This window comes from Salmo salar, chromosome 14 (assembly GCF_965601325.2).
Source record: "Salmo salar chromosome 14, fSalSal1, whole genome shotgun sequence".
Taxonomy (NCBI): Eukaryota; Metazoa; Chordata; class Actinopteri; order Salmoniformes; family Salmonidae; genus Salmo; species Salmo salar.
Genome location: NC_138304.1, coordinates 25323128 through 25344660, shown reverse-complemented (window position 1 = coordinate 25344660; position 21533 = coordinate 25323128). Strand labels below are relative to the sequence as shown.

The following is a 21533-nucleotide window of genomic DNA, read 5'->3' as shown; positions in this document are numbered from 1 at the left end:
GAGAGACTTGTTTCTAGAAAGGTGGATTTTTAAAAGTAGAAGCTCAAATTGTTTGGGCACAGACCTGGATAGTAAGACAGAACTCTGCAGGCTATCTCTGCAGTAGATTATAACTCCGCCCCCTTTGGCTGTTCTATCTTGTCGGAAAATGTTATAGTTAGGGATGGAAATTTCTGGGTTTTTGGTGGCCTTCCTAAGCCAGGATTCAGACACGGCTAGGACATCCGGGTGTGGAGGCATAATCATCTTTGGGGAGCTGTCAGGTTCCTTCGCTCTTAGTGGAATTCTGGTCAAACCAAACTAACAGTTCAAGGATCTGCTCAATATGAGATACACACAGTGACATTTATTGGAGAATAGAGATGGAGGAATGTAAGATAAATAGTACTTCATCAGCTGTCATATTCTTATTCAGCCATCCAATTACTGAATCTGGACATCTTTATTCATGCATTCTATTTGACTAAATGGCTTCTGTTTTGGGATGTTCTCTCCATAGAAATTGACGCACCAAAAAACCTGAAAGCATCGGATGTTAAGCTGGATGTAGCTACCTTGACCTGGACTGCTCCCTTAGCCATAATCGATGGCTACATCCTCAAATTGAGAGCTGAGGATGGCAGTTTGAAGGTACTAATTCTCAGTAACACACACTCTAGTTGTGGGCATGGAAATATGCAAAGATATGATATATGTATGTAGCTATAGAAACCTATTATATTAGCCAGTTGTGTTTTTTTCGTAGCTTTCGGTATTGGAGATCACAATTTCATTTCATCCTATATGAAAGGAAAGGGAAAGGGGGATACCTAGTCAGTTGTATAACTGAATGCCTTCAACTGAAATGTGTCTTTCGCATTTAACCCAACCCATCTGACTCAGAGAGGTGCGGGGAGCTGCCTTAATCGACAAAGTTACTGTTGGTGTGCATTGTGTACAAAATACAAGTATTCTCAGTGTTATACCCCTGACCTCTAGTGGCGAAACGTTTGTAAAAACCAACGTCAGTGGTCTTTAGTTCTGTTTCAGTGACTCTTCCTTGTCTCAGCGAATGATTGTAATTCCACTGTGTTCTGAATAGGCTGTGGAGAAGAAGCTGAGGGCAGGAGACAGCAGCTTTGCCATGTCAGGCCTGGAGAAAGGAAAGAACTACATTGTTACCCTCCTTGCTTACAGAGGACCAAAGAGGAGCAGAGTGATAGAGATCACATTCAAAACAGGTACACTGTGCCCTCCATGAACATCATCCAGACACCAAACTAGTCTGACTCATTCATACATCAGTGTGGTGAGACGTTAGCATTTCACTACACTCTTGTGCTATAATTTCAATTTGATTAGTAATGTTTAATATCTTTCTCACCTTACAATTAATTGGTCACTTGTGAAATATTTAGTGAAATATAACTGAAGGCCAACTTTCATGTCAATTAGCTTGTTGCTATATCAGAGTAAATTACTTGACACATCGTTACATATTTTTTTGTCCCCTGAACCCCATAATGGTTATAGTTTACTAGTATCATTGTACTTGTATCCTTCACAGTGGGTTTGTTGTACCCATTCCCCATGGACTGTACTCAGATTAAGAAGAATGGTAATGTGGCAAGTGGAATCTACACCATTTACGTCAACAGTGATCGCACCAAGCCCATGGAGGTGTACTGTGACATGGACACTGATGGCGGTGGATGGGTGGTACGCTCAAGCTAGAGTACATTATTATTGATGGTATTGATGACTGAAAGAAAAAACGGTCTGGATAGATGGACCATCGATATAAGCTGTCAATCAAACTGTCAATCAACTTTGAGTGTGAGCAGAGACTGAGATCTACAGTACATCACTCCCCAGGTGTTCCAGAGACGCAACAATGGACAGATGGACTTCATGAAGCGCTGGAGACCGTACATGGCTGGATTTGGGAACATGACTGATGAATTTTGGCTAGGTTAGTACTGTATAGACATCCTTTTCATCTCCTGTATCTCAATAGGACTGTTATGTCCCTAGGAGTTCTTCTCATGGAATTGATATTGACGATAATGATGATGCAAATGTAATAAGTCCTCAAAGTTCTCTTACTCTAACCCACAGGTCTGGACAATATCTATGAGCTGACCAATACTCCCACGCAGTACGAGCTGCGAGTGGACCTTGGTGTGGGTTCAGAGAAGGCCTATGCTGTCTATGACAACTTCAAGATAGCCCCGGCTAAGCAGAAGTTCAAGCTGACCATCGGCGAATACAGTGGAACAGCAGGTGGACCATCTCTTTGTATCTTTCTAACAATTTGTTGACGAATACAAGCATAAATATTCCACACATTAAACAAACCCAGGGCTCCAACCCACACACATAACCAATTACCACACAGCTGTGACTGTAATGAATAGAATTTTCACAATGGATGCTGTGAATCTGGTATATGATTGTTTTCCAGGCGATGCCATGAACTACCATCAAGGTCGCCCCTTCTCTACGGTTGACAATGACAATGACATTGCTCTTGGTAACTGTGCCCTGACACATCGTGGTGCATGGTGGTACAAAAACTGTCACCTTGCCAACCTCAACGGCAAATTCGGAGACAACAGACACAGCATGGTAAGACGTGTGCAGTGTAGTTTTTGGGGGGTGTAGTGCAAGATTGTACAAGCAGATGGCGCTGATAGCATAATAAAGAATCCATGGTAGCTGCACATGAGCGTCTGGTAGGGGTTTTCTATTCTTAGTGTGAAATGGCTGTCCTAGATTTATCAGCTTCCATAAAGATACACTTTTCTCAAAAAGCCTGATAAATAGCAGGTGTTTTTAGCTAACTTTCATTCTCAGGGAGCCTAACAAGAACTGTTGTTGTGTCTGCATGAAGAACGTTGAGAGGAAATGGGAGGGAATTGTTTTGTCATATCAAGTTATACCATGCCTCTCTTAATGAGATGCATAATACGTTTGTGTCAGTATTGATGAAGGCATCACCGGCACAGATAGATCTTGAAAGAAGTTTCATTCTGGATCATTCTATATTTTACCTTATTTTGATAGATATGAGACAGCATGAAATCTTCTTCGGTGTGAAGCAGTTACTAGTATCATGAAACATCTGGCTGACTGTGGCTAATGTGTTGTCCTTTCTCTTTCTAACCTCTACCAGGGTGTGAACTGGGAGCCATGGAAGGGTCACCTGATGTCTCTTGATTTCACTGAGATGAAGATTCGGCCTGTGGGCACTGCCAGGAAGAGGAGGTCGCTTAGCAGCAGAACAGCTCCCAGAAAATAGTCCCTCTGATGAACTAAAGCAGTCAATGGGAACCTCATTACAAACCAGGCAAAGTAGCTAGAACCTCAAACCAGGAACATCAATCTATCTCAATATTATTGTATAACTTACTTTATGTTAACATATCATATGGCTGCAGCCATAAACGTCTTTATTTTTAATAGGATAGTTGTATTATATTGGTTATGAATATATATATTATATATATTATGAACAAGTGAACTGCAACTTTCACTGTATAGTATTTTCACATGGGTAAAGTAAAAGGATTTCGTATCTTGGCTCTGTCCTAAAGCGGCATTCCTCGCAGACGTAGATTCTTAACAAATTACCTCTGTCCTATTGTACTGTATATGATTACATTTTATAGGCTGGCTCCATGGCATAAAACTGTCACTATATTCATAACACTGTCTGCTCCTATTATGCATAATCAGTTAGATTACCCAATGATACCATGTTTTTAGAATAGTTATACTGCTCTTGTTCACATTCATAACATAGCATAGACCCTGACCCTCTGTTCTAAGCTCTGGTCTCCGGCCTACCCAGCCTACAGAGTTAGCTACATATCACATTTCAGATGTTATGCATAAGAAGTAGAATGTATGACATGCTCCTTTGTAAGATTGTATTTTCAAGTGCGTATTGTAATTGTGTCGTTCCACGAAAAGAGTGCCTTTTGCGTCCCTTTGATATTTTAAGTGGAAATTAAAAGCCTGCTATATTAAATTAAGTGCCCTTTAATATAGACCACATGGAGAATTCAATCAATCGGATTTCTAAAATGAATAAAGTCTTGCTAAAATGCCAAAATTCAGCATTTTGACATGTCTCTCCATCAACCCTGTATCACTTCTAGGAAGATTTTAACCGACTTAATCCCAAAATGTCTCCAAGTTTCACCATCATTATAAAGCCCTTCTTATTGTGTTGCTATGACAGTCATTTCTGAAGACTATTATGTATTTCATGTGATTAGTGATTCATTTACATCTGTCCCTCATTTTAAGGTCAACACTGTTATGTGAACTGAACTCCCGTTTTAATATGGTGAAACTATTCCTTTTTAAATATTTTTTGCAAAAGAAACATTGAATATCTAATAGTCAAATCATAGAGTAAAAGCAGATGAGCTGGTTCTACTATTTTTGGCCATTTTCTGGTGTTTTGTGGTGTCAAGCATAACATGTCAACCTTTTTACCCATAGATCGACAGGCTATACATGTTTCAACAAGTTCATTTTTTTGGTGAAGCTTGCATTCAATAGCCACTGCCTGTTGCACACTACATACTTCCATTCCTCCTGTCACCAGGGGATTCATGGCTGATTTCAGAAGAAATCTTCAGCCCTGTTATGGTCATCCCTGTTACTCTATTTCACATTTAATAGGCACTTACTATAGTCATTTGAGATGGGAAAACATGATTTTCATGAAGTTGAATGTTAAATAACGAAATGTTAAAGTTAGGTGAAATCAAACTTTTTTTCTTACAAGTTACACTTTTCAAAAGGCAGCGAATTGGTGGAATGACCCAGTTGTTGTATTATATTGAAGTCCTTTTTAGCACTAGCATCTATGCCTGCAGTGACAGAGAGTGCTATTTGAATGGGACATGACTTCACACAGTGTTTATCAAAAAGATGCAGTTGATGTTAATCAACAAATTCAATTCATAGTTGAAGAGGAACGAAGTAGAACACGTTTGATTTTCACCATCTCTTTCCCAGAAACAGGGTTAGATTTGCAGAAAAGGTTAGATATACCAGAAAAACAGAATAGCAGATTTGCAGTTTCCTTTTGCTTTTTACCATTCATATCACTTTGTGACGTAACCTCACAGGTAACCTGATTTTGACAGGACATTTGAAAATGGTCCCTATTTATGTCCTTTTTGAGTTGAATGACTATGGTTTTCTCTTTGACAGACACAGTCTAAGATAACCTATACTTGAGTTGTGTATCATACCACAAGTTGAGGTTTCTCAACTTCCCCTGGTTTCTCAGCTGTCGTTTCAATTCACTGCTGAGAAATGATTTCACACATCGGACTGTGTGAATAACAATGCAAGAAAGATATTCACAAAGTTAAGCAAGAATCATAAAGAAGGAAGAAGAGGATGGGGCCTACTGTGGAATATTCTAGTTGAACTTTTGAAATGTCTCACAGGAGCCAATTGATGCAATAGCTATTTTGAACCACATTGATTGCAAATTATTGTAAAGAAGATTGGTTCCTATAACAGCACTCTGGGGCAAATGAGCTCTTAAAGAGATTCTCTGATACTTTTTAGCCACTAGTCTGAAAGTAGCACTCACGAGCCAAAAGTGGTCCCTGACAATTGCGTACTAGTGTACGCCACATATCTGCAGATATTTGCACCACATCATTGCTCTCTCTCTCTCTCTGCTGTGTCCACTGAGCTGTTGGGCCCACCCTGCAACCTCACTAGATAATGAAGGGCAGGCCTCTTGCTAGAAATATTTAAATGCGAGTGGCTGAAACTCATTGGCTAGAACTCTAATTGCTAGAGGACAGCCCGCGTGGGGGGAAATATAGGGGAAATGGTGTGGCATAGGTTCAAGAAAACAGTCGCTTTGAAACTAGGGATTGTGAATAATTGAGGTAAGACAGTATTCTGCTCTTAGATTATACATGTATGAACTACACATTGACACATCCTGCCCAAAGCGGGAGGTTTAACCTGTTAGGGCTAGGGGGCAGTATTGACACGGCCGGATAAAAAACATACCCGATTTAATCTGGTTACTACTCCTGCCCAGTAACTAGAATATGCATATAATTATTGGCTTTGGATAGAAAACACCCTAAAGTTTCTAAAACTGTTTGAATGGTGTCTGTGAGTATAACAGAACTCAAATGGCTGGCCAAAACCTGAGAAGATTCCATGCAGGAAGTGGCCTGTCTGACAAGTTGTGTTTCATCTTGGCTCTTTTTATTGAAGACTGAGGATCTTTGCTCTAACGTGACACTTCCTACGGCTCCCATAGGCTCTCAGAGCCCGGGAAAAAGCTGAACGATATCGAGGCAGCCTCTGGCTGAAACACATTATCGCTTTTGGCAAGTGGCCGATCAGAGTACTATGGGCTTAGGCGCGTGCCCGAGTCGACCCCATGCTTTATTTTCTTTCGTCTGTTTACCTAAACGCAGATTCCCGGTCGGGAATATTATCGCTTTTTTATGAGAAAAATGGCATAAAAATTGATTTTAAACAGCGGTTGACATGCTTCGAAGTACGGTAATGGAATATTTACCATTTTTTTGTCACGAATTGCGCCATGCTCGTCACCCTTATTTACCCTTTCGGATAGTGTCTTGAACGCACTAACAAAACGCCGCTGTTTGGATATAACTATGGATTATTTTGAACCAAACCAACATTTGTTATTGAAGTAGAAGTCCTGGGAGTGCATTCTGACGAAGACAGCAAAGGTAATAACATTTTTCTTATAGTAAATCTGACTTTGGTGAGTGCTAAACTTGCTGGGTGTCTAAATAGCTAGCCCTGTGATGCCGGGCTATCTACTGAGAATATTGCAAAATGTGCTTTCAACGAAAAGCTATTTTAAAATCGGACATATCGAGTGCATAGAGGAGTTCTGTATCTATAATTCTTAAAATAATTGTTGTGCTTTTTGTGAACGTTTATCGTGAGTAATTTAGTAAATTCAACGGCAGTGTTCGGTGGGAATGCTAGTCACATGCTAGTCACATGCTAATGTAAAAAGCTGGTTTTTGATATAAATATGAACTTGATTGAACAAAACATGCATGTATTGTATAACATAATGTCCTAGGGTTGTCATCTGATGAAGATCATCAAAGGTTAGTGCTGCATTTAGCTGTGGTTTGGGTTTATGTGACATTATATGCTAGCTTGAAAAATGGGTGTCTGATTATTTCTGGCTGGGTACTCTGCTGACATAATCTAATGTTTTGCTTTCGTTGTAAAGCCTTTTTGAAATCGGACAGTGTGGTTAGATTAACGAGAGTCTTGTCTTTAAAATGGTGTAAAATAGTCATATGTTTGAAAAATTGAAGTTTTTGCATTTTTTAGGTTTTTGAATAACACGCCACGGGTTACACTGGCTGTTACATAGGTGGGACGATTTGGTGCCACCTACCCTAGAGAGGTTAAAAAATACTTTCTTCGTCGGCAAAGTAGCGTAGCATGTCTTTAATGCTGAGATTAATGTAATAGGGATGGAAAGGGAAGGAAATGCCTCACACACAATTCTTCACACATTTTTATCCAGTTAGACACATGTAATCTCCCATAGAAAAAATAATTAAAACAGTTTTACCCTTTATGTGCTTATTCCTGCTTCAAAGGTTACTTCAATTGTCAATTAACATATATGCTTATTTTGTCATCCCTACACTTTTGAGTATACATGCAGCAGTGTTTTGAGTCTGTGGCTATTTACCTCACTCACAGAGAACAAGTTCAACATGAGCTCAAGTTTGGAGCTCAGATTCCAAAGTGGCATCTGACAAACAGGCTTTCATACAACAAAGTACCTACCCATGAGCATAGGCTGAATCACCATTGAAGTGTGTGTGTGTGTGTGGCTATGGGTAGGGTTGATGTAATTTTTCCATGAGTGGTAGTGTAGTATTCAAACAAGACTTGTTTGTTTAGAAGTGGTGTACTGCTGGGGTTGGTGGGTTGTGTCATGGCAGACAAGCTGCCATCAGCCCACATAGACTTTCCACTGCATGTCTGTGCTCTGCCTCTGAATGCCTGGGCCTGTCAGAGCTGTAGGACTCAGCTACACGGCATGTCTGACAGAGAGTAGGAAACCCCCAAATCATTATCTCGACACACATAATTTGCTAGTCACTACTCCAGACCCAGACTATCACTACATATCAGTTTGAAATAACAACAAGCATCCAGAGTGTGTGGATGCTAATGCTTTATGTTGGTTACCAAATATCAGATTCAAATTATGATACATTTGCCCAGGTTCTCTAGGGATGAAGTTAATTTATGCAACAAACAAGATAACAGAAATCTTCTAAACACATGTATTGTGAACCACACATGAACCAACCGACAAAGAATCAACAAAGCTACAAAAATACTTTATTTTGTCCCTCTTTTCTCCAGCTGTTTTGTAAAATCAAATGACAGGATAAATGATTCATGCAGTCGCCCGTGTGGCCTGAGCTCATAACTTGAAAATGTATCACCTCAGCGATTTCTTGTGTGATAACAAACAGACAGAATATATAGGTAACTGAAAAAATAAAGGAAACACTTGAGTAAGGCCTAGATTCAATCAGATCAAGCATTAACTGGCGATAGCCGCCACCCTCATAACTGATGTCCTGGCGGTGTCGAAGGTGTAACCGCGTTGGAGCTGTCAAATTGGAGAGCAGCTGCTCTTGATCACTGTAACCCATCACCCTTGCATTAAAAGTTCAAAACGAGAGTGTAGGCTATACAAAAATAATGATGTTCAAATCAAAAATCATTCAAATAATGAGGATTTCTATCAGCCTAATCGAGGTGTAGATTACATCTCACATTCCAGTGTTCAAACTTGTAAACAGGGCTGCATGAGATTTATCTTAATGCGACTCCGTGCAGTCAATGGCAATGTCTACTTTAGGTAGGCTATAATGCCAGGAGCCGCTTGTGGATTTGACAGCTGGAACACAGTTCCACCTCTGACATGTCAAAACAACCGCTATCTGGATGTCGGCTAAAGTGGATCTGATTGAATAAAGCCCTACATGAGTGATACCAATTATATTGAAAGCAGGTACTTTTACGCAGGTGTGGTTCCTGAGTTAATTAAGCAGTTAACATCCCATCATGCTTAGGGTCATATGTAAAATGCCCAGTTTCCCATTGTTTTGGCATGACTAGAAGAAGAGATCTCATTGACTTTGAAAGAGAGTTCTCAAAGGAGCATAGGGGGGGTTTAAAGTGTGTGTGTGTGTGTGTGTGTGTGTGTGTGTGTGTGTGTGTGTGTGTGTGGGTGCGTGGCGGTGGCGTGGGGGGGTGGCGTGCGTGCGTGCGTGCGTGTGTGTGTGCATGCATGCATGTCTCAGTCACCAGATCATGCCTGAGACAGAGTTTTCCAACACCATGAACAAAACACCAAATTATGGAATTTATTGTGGGAAAACGGTGTTGTGTCCCTCCAATGGAGTTTCAGACTGTAGAATCTATGCCACAGCACCTTGAAACTGTTCTTGCTGCTTGTGGTGGCCCAACGTCCTATTTATGTTGGTGTTTCCTTTATTTTGGCAGTTACCTGTATGTTCTAATGCATCATTTGGCTCGATCAAAGTTTAGTGAATAACTAATACAGAAGCCCATTAGGCTCAAAATAAGGATCTTAAAACAGGGATAATAAAAAAATATAACAAATGAAACTGATTTGTCACCGGATTTGTAAATCAATTATAAACTTCTATTTGCATACATATTTTTATTTTATTTAACTAGGCAAGTCAGTTAAGAACAAATTCTTATTTACAATGACGGCCTAGGAACAGTGGGTTAACTGCCTTTTTCAGGGGCAGAACAACAGATTTTTACCTTGTCAGCTCAGGGATTCTATCTAGCAACCTTTTGGCTACTGGCCCAACGTGCTAACCTCTAGGCTACCTGCCGCCCCAAAATGTGTGCATTTTGCATACACCGCCCCATATGCACACAACTTATGTTTTATCAACACAATGGTGTAGAAAATACTGAATGATGGCGTAGTACCTCAACTATGATATGCCAGTAAATATCACTACATGTGAAATGATGGCTATTGGCACTGAGGGATAAAGATGTAAGAAGGATCCACTTAGCACCCCAAAGTCTGAGAGCCTGGAGATAATAATAATAACGCATAATGATTTTATGAACCAATAGGGACAGTGCTAGACAGTACACATGGCAATCTGAGCATAAGGTAGCGTAACACATGGAACTGTTGGGTAGAAACATTCATTCATCAACAATACTGAGCTTTAGCATACTCTACGGGAATGTAAATGAAAGATCTCAGTGCTTCACTTCGTTCTATTAAATTCAGCGATTGATAGTCAACTCGTGAATGGAATTGAGATCTCCATTTAGTGGATATAGCAAATACAGCAAAAGATTTCAAAGTAGTTACATAAGTTCACATTGTTCACATTGTAAGTGCAATAACTGCAAGTGCTTTGAACTTGAAATGGTCTAACCTATAAAAAATATGATCTTTCTAACCGAATCACAATACTAGATTGCTGGCCTCCAGCATTGGAAATAGAAAGCAGTCCTCAACCTTCTGGTTGATTGCACACTCTAACACAGGGGTATTCAACTCTTACCCTTTGAGGTCTGGAGCCTGCTGGTTTTCTGTTCTACCTGATAGGTAATTGCACACACCTGGTGTCTCAGGTCTAAATCAGTCTGTGATTAGAAGGAAACAATAAAAAAAATGCAGTGGAACTAGCTTCAAGGTACAGAGTTGAGTTTGAGAGTAACACGTACGTGCATATGCACCGGCACACATATGCATGCACGCACACACACAATCAATCACATATCATTGGCTCTTTTAGTCTCTTTCAAGAGTTTCTATGGAGCATATTGAACACCAGTGCCGGCTCCAGGCATAAGCGACATGTGTTCACTTAGGACCCCAGGCTGCTGGGGGCCCCCGCCAAAAAAAACTAAACTCCACTTACTGTTGAGAGTTAGAATAGTATAATACACAAGGTGAAAGTTCGAAATTTGGTTGTGCATCAGCAATTTTACTCTTGAGATATCAGTCACTGACAATCACTCAATTAGACATGTCAGCTAACAATGTTTAGATTGGTAGTTAGTCTACCTAGCTATCTAAACCTGTAGTAATCATGGCTGAATACCGACTGGGCACGTAGTTCACGTGCCTAGGGGCCCTGACCTCCATGGGGCCCTCATTGATTTTGTTAGTCACTCTCACTCAGATATCATTAAATAATGCCAAAATGTGTAGAATTGTAGGAAAGTTGCTTTCAAACGGTCAAAAAATGTATCTCTGCCCCATGGCAAAATGTGTAGAATGGTATGAAATGTGTTATAAAATTGCAAAAAGTTATTTCTGCACCATGGCAAAATGTGGAGAACTGCAAAAAGGTGATTTAAAACTGCAATATTTTCTGTACACCCCATGGCAAAATTTGTAGAATTGCAGGAAATTAACTTTAAAACTTAAAAACAAATATCGCTTAGGGCCTTCAAAAGGCTAAGGCCTTTTACCTTGCAGTAAAAAAGAGCTTCATATAAATACAAAAGAATGAAACCTTATCTGAACATCAGTCACGACTACTACACCATCGTCAGGGCAACCCTGTCTGGTGTCATAGGTCCTGTTTTAACCGAGATCCACAAATCCTCATTTTTGGGACTCTTCTTCTTCTTTTTGTCTGATTTTGCTGTGTCTGAGCTTGGGCTGTCTCCGCAGCAACCAGTGGAGTTGGCCCGGCTACAGCAGCAGCAGTGGCAGCACACCACCAGAGAAGTGAAGAGCACCACCATAGGCAGGGCTAGCAGCACCACCAGGCAGACTGTATTGTAGATCCCCTGGTCATGCTTGGTGGTGGCCACCTTCCACAAGTCACTGAAAAAATCCAAGATGTCTTCCTTCATGGTTCACTGACAGTGTCTTAGCAACTCCTTTTGAGGGTCATCTATTGAAGAAGCCAACCACAATAGCCAACAAGGATAGATGATTGAATTAGTCAGCCAAGGGTGTTGCTGTTACCAGGAAGGGGATTGTTTCTATGGTGATTTGACCCTGATCTAGTGCTGGTGAACTCTTGATAGTGAAGATGTTGCTGATATAGTAGCACATGCCAAGGGAGGATAGCAAGAGACTGGAAAATTCATTGATGCAGGGAGAATCTCTTTATCCTCCCCTCCTTCCTTAAGTGCTTTATCTGGGGGTTTAAAGACCAAAGCATTATTTATGAAAGTTTGAAGACCAAAGATCAATTGTTTTATGAGAGATGGACGTTTTCCTTTGAAATCCTTCAGTTGCTGTAATGATTCCGATCTTTCCTTGCTGCAATGGGAAGGTCTATGGAGTCTGCCTCTCAGAGTAGTTTGTTTGTGTCCCTCTTTTGGGATTTGGGGATTCTACCTCAGGTCCTCTGAAGTCTCCTGTCTATTTGAATCCATTCTCCTCTGGCTCTGAGAGATTGTCTGCGGAGAGAAATAGAGAGAAGAAGGTGAGCAGAATGAACTCCAGTCCCCCTGGTGCCTCTATGCTCTCTCCCCCCTCTTCCCTCTTCTGCTCAAGTATCTTATTCAGCTTTACACTCATTAAAGTTGGAGGAGAAAGTCATGGCTCTGGCTGCCTGATTGCACCATAGAGGGAAATGCACTCGTTCTGGACTAATTTAAATGTACCGACTAATGGAGCTCTGAGGGGATTGGCAATGATGGACAGAACCTAACTTTGATGGTTTTGACTTTAACATTAACTGATTGTAGCATTCCACTGCACCTTGGATGAACGGTAACCTTTATGGCTAGCCAGGAGGTTAAATGGTAGCTGTCTCTAGTTTATAGGTTTACGGTGACTAGAATTATGGATATTAAAATGTTGGCCAGGTTTTTCCTCTGTCCTCTATTGCCTGCTCCACATTCTGTATCTGGCTGCAACTGAACTGCAAATAGGCTGTGCATTATGTTTTTGTCTCACAGCCCATATGTGGAATTGGTTAACCCATCATCAGTTTCACTTCCGTTCTGGCATAACTCAACAGGAAACAGTGCACTGCTGCTATTCTGTAGCGTTGAAGTAAGAAGGCTGTACCTACTTGCAGTTTGTCAACATTAAGGTCCCATTTCCGCTAAACTAATTTGTTTACCAAATCCATTAAATGTAAGCCTAACCATTATTTATGGATGAAGGCCTTTGCATTTGGTTTTTTATGAAGTTGAGCCTGATGTTGAGACATACAGCCCACTAAATGATCACACATAGGAAGACGTGATAACTGGAATAAATGAGTATCACTATGACTCATTAGCATTGCCTAGCAAGGTGTGAGATCGTTTTCCTCGCCAAAGTTGAAAATGGTGACAGGTCTTTTGTAGTGCACTCCACATGAACTTACAGAGGCTGTGAAGACCTTGGAGACTAGTTTTCAAACATATATTGACAATTAAAATAATTAATTCAAACTCAATGCTTTTAATGGGGAGAAAAGACGTCAACGTCTTATTCTTTACCACAACATCCCAATTTCATCGAGCACGACATCTTACTATCTACGTTGTACTCTGGCCAGGCTGTAAAATTCATGTAAAATAACAACAATGTAACATAATTACCTAACATTGTCTTGGCCTAGGATCAGCGGTAAACAGAAAGACACTTTCAGTGGCAACACAAAGCCAGGATGGGGCAGAAACTGTTATGACTGCATGCATAAGCTTCAGCTATTTAGGAAGCTTGAGACCCTGCTCTGCCCAACCTAAAAGCCTGAATGACAGAAGGCAATACAAGGCCACACAGGAATCTTTCATGATTGGCCCAGGGCAATCATTTGTTGCAAAACCCTTCTGACTTGTCAACACAAATTTGAAATGTGTGATTTGACATTTTTATCCTCTTATTAATGTGAGACAATCAACATTTTTTGCAGGAACAGTCAATAGTTTAGAGACACGGAAAGTCATGCGTAAGAGTGTATCCAATTCACATCTTTACTCAAAATCGCAGTGTCATGGTAAGAAACACAAGATGGAATATTTTTTATGGGAACAGTTGGGACTGTGAAGAGACAAACACAGGCACAGACACATGCATGCACACACACGATAACATACGCACTATACACACACGTACACATGGATTCTGTGTTGTAGATATGTGGTACTAGAGTCGTGGCCTGAGGGCACACACTCATTGTGTTGTGAAATCTGTTGTGAATGTATTGTAATGTTTGTCAAATTGTATAACTGCCTTAATATTGCTGTACCCCAGGAAGAGTAGCTGGTGCCTAAGCAGCAGCTAATGGGGATCCATAAGAAATACAAAATACAAATGCGAACATTATCATATCGCCTCACAGTATAAGACAGTATAAGACATTGACTTAATGCGTTACAGCTCATGCCAAAAGGTAACCTCTGAGTCAGTGCGAGTGAAATAGTGTAAGCAGTGGAGGGAGAGAGCATGACAAGATCTTATGGTGAACCTTAGGTTTGAACCATCACCAAAACTGTACAAGACTGTACAAGACTATACTTAAGATTAGGTTTACATTACCTAAAAGAGTCATGCTGTAGAATGGCACTGAGTAGTGACTGAACAGAAACGTATCATCTGGTACGTCACAGTACCTGTTGAACTGATCAAATCGAATCCAATTTTATTTGTCACATGCTTCGTAAACAACAGGCGTAGACTAACAGTGAAATGCTTACTTACGGGTCCTTCCCAACAATGCTGAGAGAAAAAAATATATATAGAAAAGCAATAACACGTAATAATAAATACACAATGATTAACGATAACTTGGCTATATACATGAGGTACCAGTACTGAGTCAATGTGCAGGGGTATGAAGTATTTGAGGTAGACATGTACATAATATATGTATCTATGAATAAAGACCATGGAGGGGTGATGGAAGGGACTTCCCAAAACAACAGACTTCCAGTTCACACATAGTATTATAGGTATATTCATTGGCTCCTGAACAATAGGTACTCAACCAAATAAGATCAAGAGCTTTTAAGGTCTTTTGAAATGTAAACCTTACCGGCAAACACTTTAGAAGTCCAGGCCAGTAAAGCTCCTCTTCCTCCTTTCCTCTTCCTTGTATATCCTCTTCAATATCAGCTGCTGCTTTTTGTTGATATACTCTAAGCTCTCAATTTTGCCCCATACTTGGTCTGTATTGAATCGCGCTCTTTCTGCCTCTCTCTCTCTTTCTCTCTGTCTCTCTCTCTCTCTCTCTCTCTCTCTCTCTCTCTCTCTTCCTCTCTCTGTGTGTGTGTCACTCTCTCAGGGCAGAGTCACTTCTCCCTGCCCTGCCCACCCTGTCTGTATAAGAAAGGGCCCTCTGTCTGTGCTCACACTCCCTTGCCTGACGCGCTGTATTCTTGTGTTTACTTTATACACACAAGTTCCCAGTGATGTCAGAGAGAGAGAGAGAGAGAGAGAGAGAGAGAGAGAGAGAGAGAGAGAGAGAGAGAGAGAGAGAGAGAGAGAGAGAGAGAGAGAGAGAGAGAGAGAGACTCGCTGGTCATAATTCATTTGATTTGTCTGCAGTTTTTCAAAAGAGCTGCTGACTTCAGAGTGTTTGAACACTGTACCAGAACATAATTATGAAAGGCTGTCTAAAAATAACCAAAACACCTCACCCTTTTCAGCCCCACCTCACTGACTTTAATTGGAAAGAGGAAATGAAAGTGTGGGTGTGCGTGTGTGTGTCCTGTATGCTCAGGGTGTGGACAGAGCAGGGAATCAGGTGAAGCAGAGAGAGAGATGCACAGATGTGTGACTGTTCTGTAGAAAGCTGTGAGAGGTCATGTGACCCTGGTTGCGAGGAGAATGGACCTCATCCATTTCCTTTTGCGATCCTGAGTGGCGCAGTGGTCTTAGGCACTGCTTCCCAGTGCTAGAGGTGTCAATTTCAGACCTGGGTTTGATCCTGGGCTGTATCACAACCCGACTGTGATTGGGAGTCCCATAGGGTGGCACATAATTGGCCCAGCATTGTCCTGGTTTGGAGAGGGTTTGGCAGGTGTAGGCCATCATTGTAAATAAGAATTTGTTCTTTACTGATTGCCTAGTTAAATAAAGGTTAAAAAAATGTATTATCCATGGCTATAGCAAACAGGAGGGACTGGTAAGAGACTGTCATATCAGAAAACATATACACTTTGACTCTCTCTCCTGTACAGTAATTCACAGAAAGCGATGAGGAACAGGAGGGAAATAACCCACTGAAAGGTGCTCTTTGGAACCAAATAGGTGCTCTGACTGACACCAAAAAGGGTATCTCACTGGGGAAATGTATTATTTTTTCAGCCTCGTACTGATCCTTGAATATGCTGGCCATACAAGTATCTGTGTTTCATGACCATAGTAATCCAACGGTTCTATAAGAAGGTGAGCTTTATTCTGTTTTCTCCAAGCCATGATTTTAAGTGGCATTTAATGTGATAATCTACGCCCAGTTCCCTGTCTGTCGGCTATACTGTCATACATCACATTGAGGGTGTGTTGACTGGATCGTAGGGTGTGGAGAGTAAAGAGGTAAAATAACTGTAAGCAGGCTAGACATTAGGATTTAGAGATAGTTGGATAAGCACCACCACATTCAACTCTTAAAACTATGATCCCCTTCACAGTTGAAGTCGGGAAGTTTACATACACTTAGGTTGGAGTCATTAAAACTCGTTTTTCAACCCCTCCACAAATTTCTTGTTAAGTCGGTTAGGACATCTACTTTGTACATGACACAAGGAATTTTTCCAACAATTGTTTACAGACAGATTATTTCACTTATAATTCACTGTATCACAATTCCAGTGGGTCAGAAGTTTACATACAGTAAGTTGACAGTGCCTTTAAACAGCTTGGAAAATTCCATAAAATTATGTCATGGCTTTAGAAGCTTCTGATAGGCTAATTGACATAAATTGAGTCAGTTGGAGGTGTACCTGTGGATCTATTTCAAGGCCTACCTTCAAACTCAGTGCCTCTTTGCTTGACATCATGTGAAAATCAAAAGAAATCAGCAAAGACCTCAGAAACAAAATTGTAGACCTCCACAAGTCTGGTTCATCCTTTGGAGCAATTCCCAAATGCCTGAAGGTACCACGTTCATCTGTCTTAAGATATTAGTCAGGAGTTAAAGATTGGTCGCAAATTCATCTTCCAAATGGACAATGACCCCAAGCATACTTCCAAGTTGTGGCAAAATGGCTTAAGGACAACAAAGTCAAGGTGTTGGAGTGGTCATCACAAAGCCTTGACCTCAATCCCATAGAAAATGTGTGGGCAGAACTGAAAAAGAGTGTGCGATCAAGGAGGCCTACAAACCTGACTCAGTTACACCAGCTATGTCAGGAGGAATGGGACAAATTTCACCCAACTTATTGTGTGAAGCTTGTGGAAGGCTACCCGACACGTTTGACCCAAGTTAAACAATTAAAAGGCAGTGTTACCAAATACTGATTGAGTTTATGTAAACTTCTGACCCACTGGGAATGTAATGTAAGAAATAAAAGCTGAAATAAATCATTCTCTCTGCTATTATTCTGACATTTCACATTCTTCAAATAAAGTGGTCATCCTAACTGTCCTAAAACAGGGAATTTTTACTAGGATTAAATGTCATTAATTTCAAAAACTGAGTTTAAATATATTTGGCTAAGGTGTATGTAAACTTCCGACCTCAACTGTATGTGCTAGTATATCAACCTAGTATGTCTCCTAATCTTATTGGATATTTAGGGAGAGGCTAGATGTTGCACTGCATAGCGGCATTAGGGGGCCTTAGAAACGTTACGCCACACAGTTTATGAGCTTGTGTGCTAATGAAAAGTAAACCAGGAGGACTGTATTGGAATCTGACAGGATGCCAAAAATAGGCTAGGCCGCTCCGTTGCTAACCAGTGCCAAAAGCAAAACAGGCCATGAGTCACTCCTGTAAAATGTTTCGGCCCAGTGCTATGAAAACAGTAGGAAGGATCTGAGGAGCACACAAAGTGGAGTTGATGGGGATTATTCTATATATGGAAGTACCTCTCCCCCCTTTTCAGTAATGGCATAGTAAAAAAAGTAGTTATTAGCTCTGATGTAAACAAAGGCCTTGTTTAGGTACTTTCCAATCCCCTTTCTGACTGACTGATCCAATATACAGCTGTGTTAATGCCACTGGACTAAATTTATTTGACTATGTCTGTAATATCAGATTGATGTTGAAGAGATTATTGATTTTGAAAGTACATCAATAAGTAGCCAATTAATTCCAAGCCAAAGGTCGAGGTACATTTGACCACATGATATATTGGATACACTGTATGAACCGGTCGGTTATTCCCAAATGACTCATGTCTTCGATCTCCTTAGTCAAGTCTTTTAAAAGGCAGAATTAAGAAGGTACCTTGTGAACCTGTCCAAATGCGGATTAAGAGACTCTACCAATGTTTTGAATTATTATTCCCATTTGTTCACTACTAGGGTATACTGCCCGGTACATACAGTGAAGAAAATCAGACAACATCTACAGTACAAATAGAAGTGTCCGATTGGCAGTTTCAGGAGGAAAGCAACAAGACAGAGTCATGAACTTGTGTAGTCATGAGATTACTTAGAACATTGTGAATAGACTTCCTGTTTGTCTGTCTGTTGCATTTCTCAATAAGTTACCCAGTATCACTATGTGGTCTGTACACAGTGAGGAAGAAATGCCACAGAAACTGATAAAGAAGTGCGTAAAATTGTTATTTTTCAAGTAATAGTTAACTACATTATTGTATTCACAATGAGCTGCAAGTTCAATGTATACTGAACAAAAGTATAAACGCAACATGCAACAATTTCAAAGATTTTGATGAGTTACAGTTCATATAAGGAAATCAGTCAATTGAAATAAATTCAGAATAAGTTTTTCCCCACATAAGTGCTTTATTACAGACATAAATACGGTTGCGGTTGTGAGGCCGGTTGGACGTACTGCCAAATTTTCTAAAACAACGTTGGATGCAGCTTATCGTAGAGAAATTAACATTCAATTCTCTGGCAACAGCTCTGGTGGACATTCCTGCAGTCAGCATGCCAATTGCACTCTCCCTAAAAACTGGAGACATCTGTGGTATTGTGTTGTGAGACAAAACTGCACATTTTAAAGTGGCCTTTAACTGTCCCCAGCACAAGTTGCACCTGTGTAATCATGCTGTTTAATCAGCTTCTTGATATGCCACACCTGTCTGGTGGATGGATTATCTTGTCAAAGGAGACATGTTCACTAACTGGGATATAAACACATTGGTGCACAACATTTGAGAGAAATAAGCTTTTTGTGCGTATGGAACATTTCTGGGATTTTTTATTTCATCTTATGAAACATGGGCCCAACACTTTACATGTTGTGTTTATATTTTGTTTCAGTGTAATCTCCCACACTGTCATGAAGAAGAAAACACATTTCATGTTCATTTTCTGTCCAATAAACACAATCCAGTCTCCAATATTTCTTCTTAATTTGAGAGGCTTGGTTAATGTCATATCTCTTTTGTATTATGAATGCCACTGACATCCATTTTCCAAGTAACTGTCATTAGTCAATCATTATATGCAACTCAAATAAGCAATCATTTAATTGCTGGTAATAATCTATACAGTTCCCATAAGGAGACATGCCACAATATTTCTAACTAGATGTTTTCTAAATGTGTAATTCAGGCGCCTTATGACTACAAGCACATTTCCCCCCTTGTCTAAAAGAACAGACACATTGTAGAGAGTTTCCCACCAGGCAGTGGGTTGACCTCATGTTCTTTCCTGGACTAAAATACTTCATGAGCAATGAGCTCTCTTGAAATAAGACAAACATAACAAATATGAGCTATAGCTCCGAGCTAGTCTGGAGTCTGGAGGAACATGCTACATAGCATGATTTTTATTATGACTTGATCATCAATGTAAAAATGAAGTAAAGGAGGAATCTTAAGTGGCAGGTAGCCTAGTGGTTAAGGCGTTGGGCCAGTAACTGAAAGGTTGCTGGATCAAATCCCCGAGCTGACTTGGAAAGACAATTTTGTTCTGCCCCTGAGCAAGGCAGTTCCCTGGGTGCTGAAGACATGGATGTTGATTTAAGGCAGCCCCCTGCTCCCCTCTGAGTCAGAGGGGTTGGGTTAAATGCGGAAGACACATTTCAGTTGAAGGCATTCAGTTGTACAACTGACTAGGTATCCTCCTTTCCCTAATAGAGGTGAAACATAATCAGTGCTTGACTTGGGATGTAAAAAGTGCAGGAGCGGACGTTTTCCAAGTCCGTCTATTAGACTACGTTCACCGAAATTCACAAATGACATTATGCTATAGAGACCTCTGATTATTTGCTGTTAAAACGGTTTATACACAGTTACATTTTTAATGACTTCTCCATGACTTTTAACCAAATTTCCATGACTATTATTATAGCCTTCATGACAAAGTAAGCACTATTTACACTGGAAAGCTGCTGTGTCTGATCCCATATAGACCTACCACCTCCTGCCATTGTGCCCTTGATCAAGGCACTTAGCCCCCTCACATAGAACTGCACTGTTGTGAACATGTGGTCAACCCTACATCTGGAGAGCTCCTGGGTGTGCAGGCTTGGCTTTTTCAACATTACATCCAAATACTTTTGCCTTTATAAAATGATTGCCTCATTCAATAAATCACAGATGTTGGGCGATTAGGCCTGGCCCGCAGTTGACATTCCAATTCATACCAAAGGTGTTCAATGGGGTTGAGGTCAGGGCTCTGTGCAGGCCAGTCACGATCTTCCACACCAATCTCGACAAACCATTTCTGTATGGACCTCTCTTTGTGCACAGGGGCATTGTCATGCTGAAACAGGAAAGGGCCTTCCCCAAACTGTTGACACAAAGTTGGAAGCACAGAATCGTCTAGAATGTCATTGTATGCTGTAGCGTTAAGATTTCCCTTCACTGGAACTAAGGGTCCTAGCTCGAACCATGAAAAACAGCCACAGACCATTATTCCTCCTCCATCAAACTTTACAGTTGGCACAATGCATTGGGGCAGGTAGCGTTCTCCTGGCATCCGCCAAACACAGATTTGTCCGTCGGACTGCCAGATGGTGAAGTGTGATTCATCACTTCAGAGAACGCGTTTCCACTGCTCCAGAGTCCAATGGCGGCGAGCTTTAAAACCACGATGCTTGGCATTGCACATGGTGATCTTAGGCTTGTGTGCGGCTGCTCGGCTATGAAAACCTATTACATGAAGCTCCCGACAAACAGTTATTGTGCTGACGTTGCTCCCAGAGGCAGTTTAGAACTAGGTATTGAGTGTTGCAACCACGGACAGATGATTTTAACGCGTTACAGGTTTCAGCACCTGTTCTGTGAGCTTGTGTGGCCTACCACTTCACGGCTGAGCCATGGTTTCTTCTAGATGTTTCCACTTCACAATAACAGCACTTACAGTTGACGGGGGCAGCTTTAGCAGGGTAGAAATGTGATGAACTGACTAGTTGGAA

At 40.8% G+C, this 21533-nt stretch overlaps 2 protein-coding genes across 5 annotated transcripts in view; one reads left to right on the top strand and one right to left on the bottom strand.

The window, feature by feature from the left end:
* LOC106569077 (tenascin-N) overlaps positions 1-4100 on the top strand; it is a 31469-nt gene extending 27369 nt beyond the window's left edge. For all 3 annotated transcript variants that reach the window (XM_014140054.3, XM_014140052.3, XM_014140050.3), the window contains 7 exons: positions 500-630; positions 1082-1220; positions 1547-1698; positions 1855-1951; positions 2098-2262; positions 2444-2607; positions 3155-4100. In XM_014140054.3, the coding sequence (XP_013995529.1) occupies positions 500-630; positions 1082-1220; positions 1547-1698; positions 1855-1951; positions 2098-2262; positions 2444-2607; positions 3155-3280 (974 nt within the window). In that variant the 3' untranslated portion in view covers positions 3281-4100. The remainder of the gene's footprint in view (positions 1-499; positions 631-1081; positions 1221-1546; positions 1699-1854; positions 1952-2097; positions 2263-2443; positions 2608-3154) is intronic.
* A 5631-nt stretch (positions 4101-9731) lies between these two features.
* On the bottom strand, positions 9732-15413 carry LOC106569076 (uncharacterized). Of its 2 annotated transcripts, XM_014140049.3 has the most exons (3): positions 15066-15413; positions 14570-14651; positions 9732-12492 (listed from the first exon to the last, which is right to left on the bottom strand). In XM_014140049.3, the coding sequence occupies exon 3, from the start codon at positions 11935-11937 to the stop codon at positions 11617-11619; it is 321 nt and encodes a 106-aa protein (XP_013995524.2). In that variant the 5' UTR covers positions 11938-12492; positions 14570-14651; positions 15066-15413; the 3' UTR covers positions 9732-11616. The 2 variants fall into 2 exon arrangements, with proteins under 2 accessions (XP_013995524.2, XP_013995523.2); XM_014140048.3 differs by lacking the exon at positions 14570-14651 and having other exon boundaries at positions 15066-15409.
* Between the last annotated feature and the right edge of the window lie 6120 nt (positions 15414-21533).

Bases quoted from the DNA above. Each gene is read 5' to 3' on its own strand.
- LOC106569076 (XM_014140049.3), bottom strand. From the start codon at position 11,937: ATGAAGGAAGACATCTTGGATTTTTTCAGTGACTTGTGGAAGGTGGCC.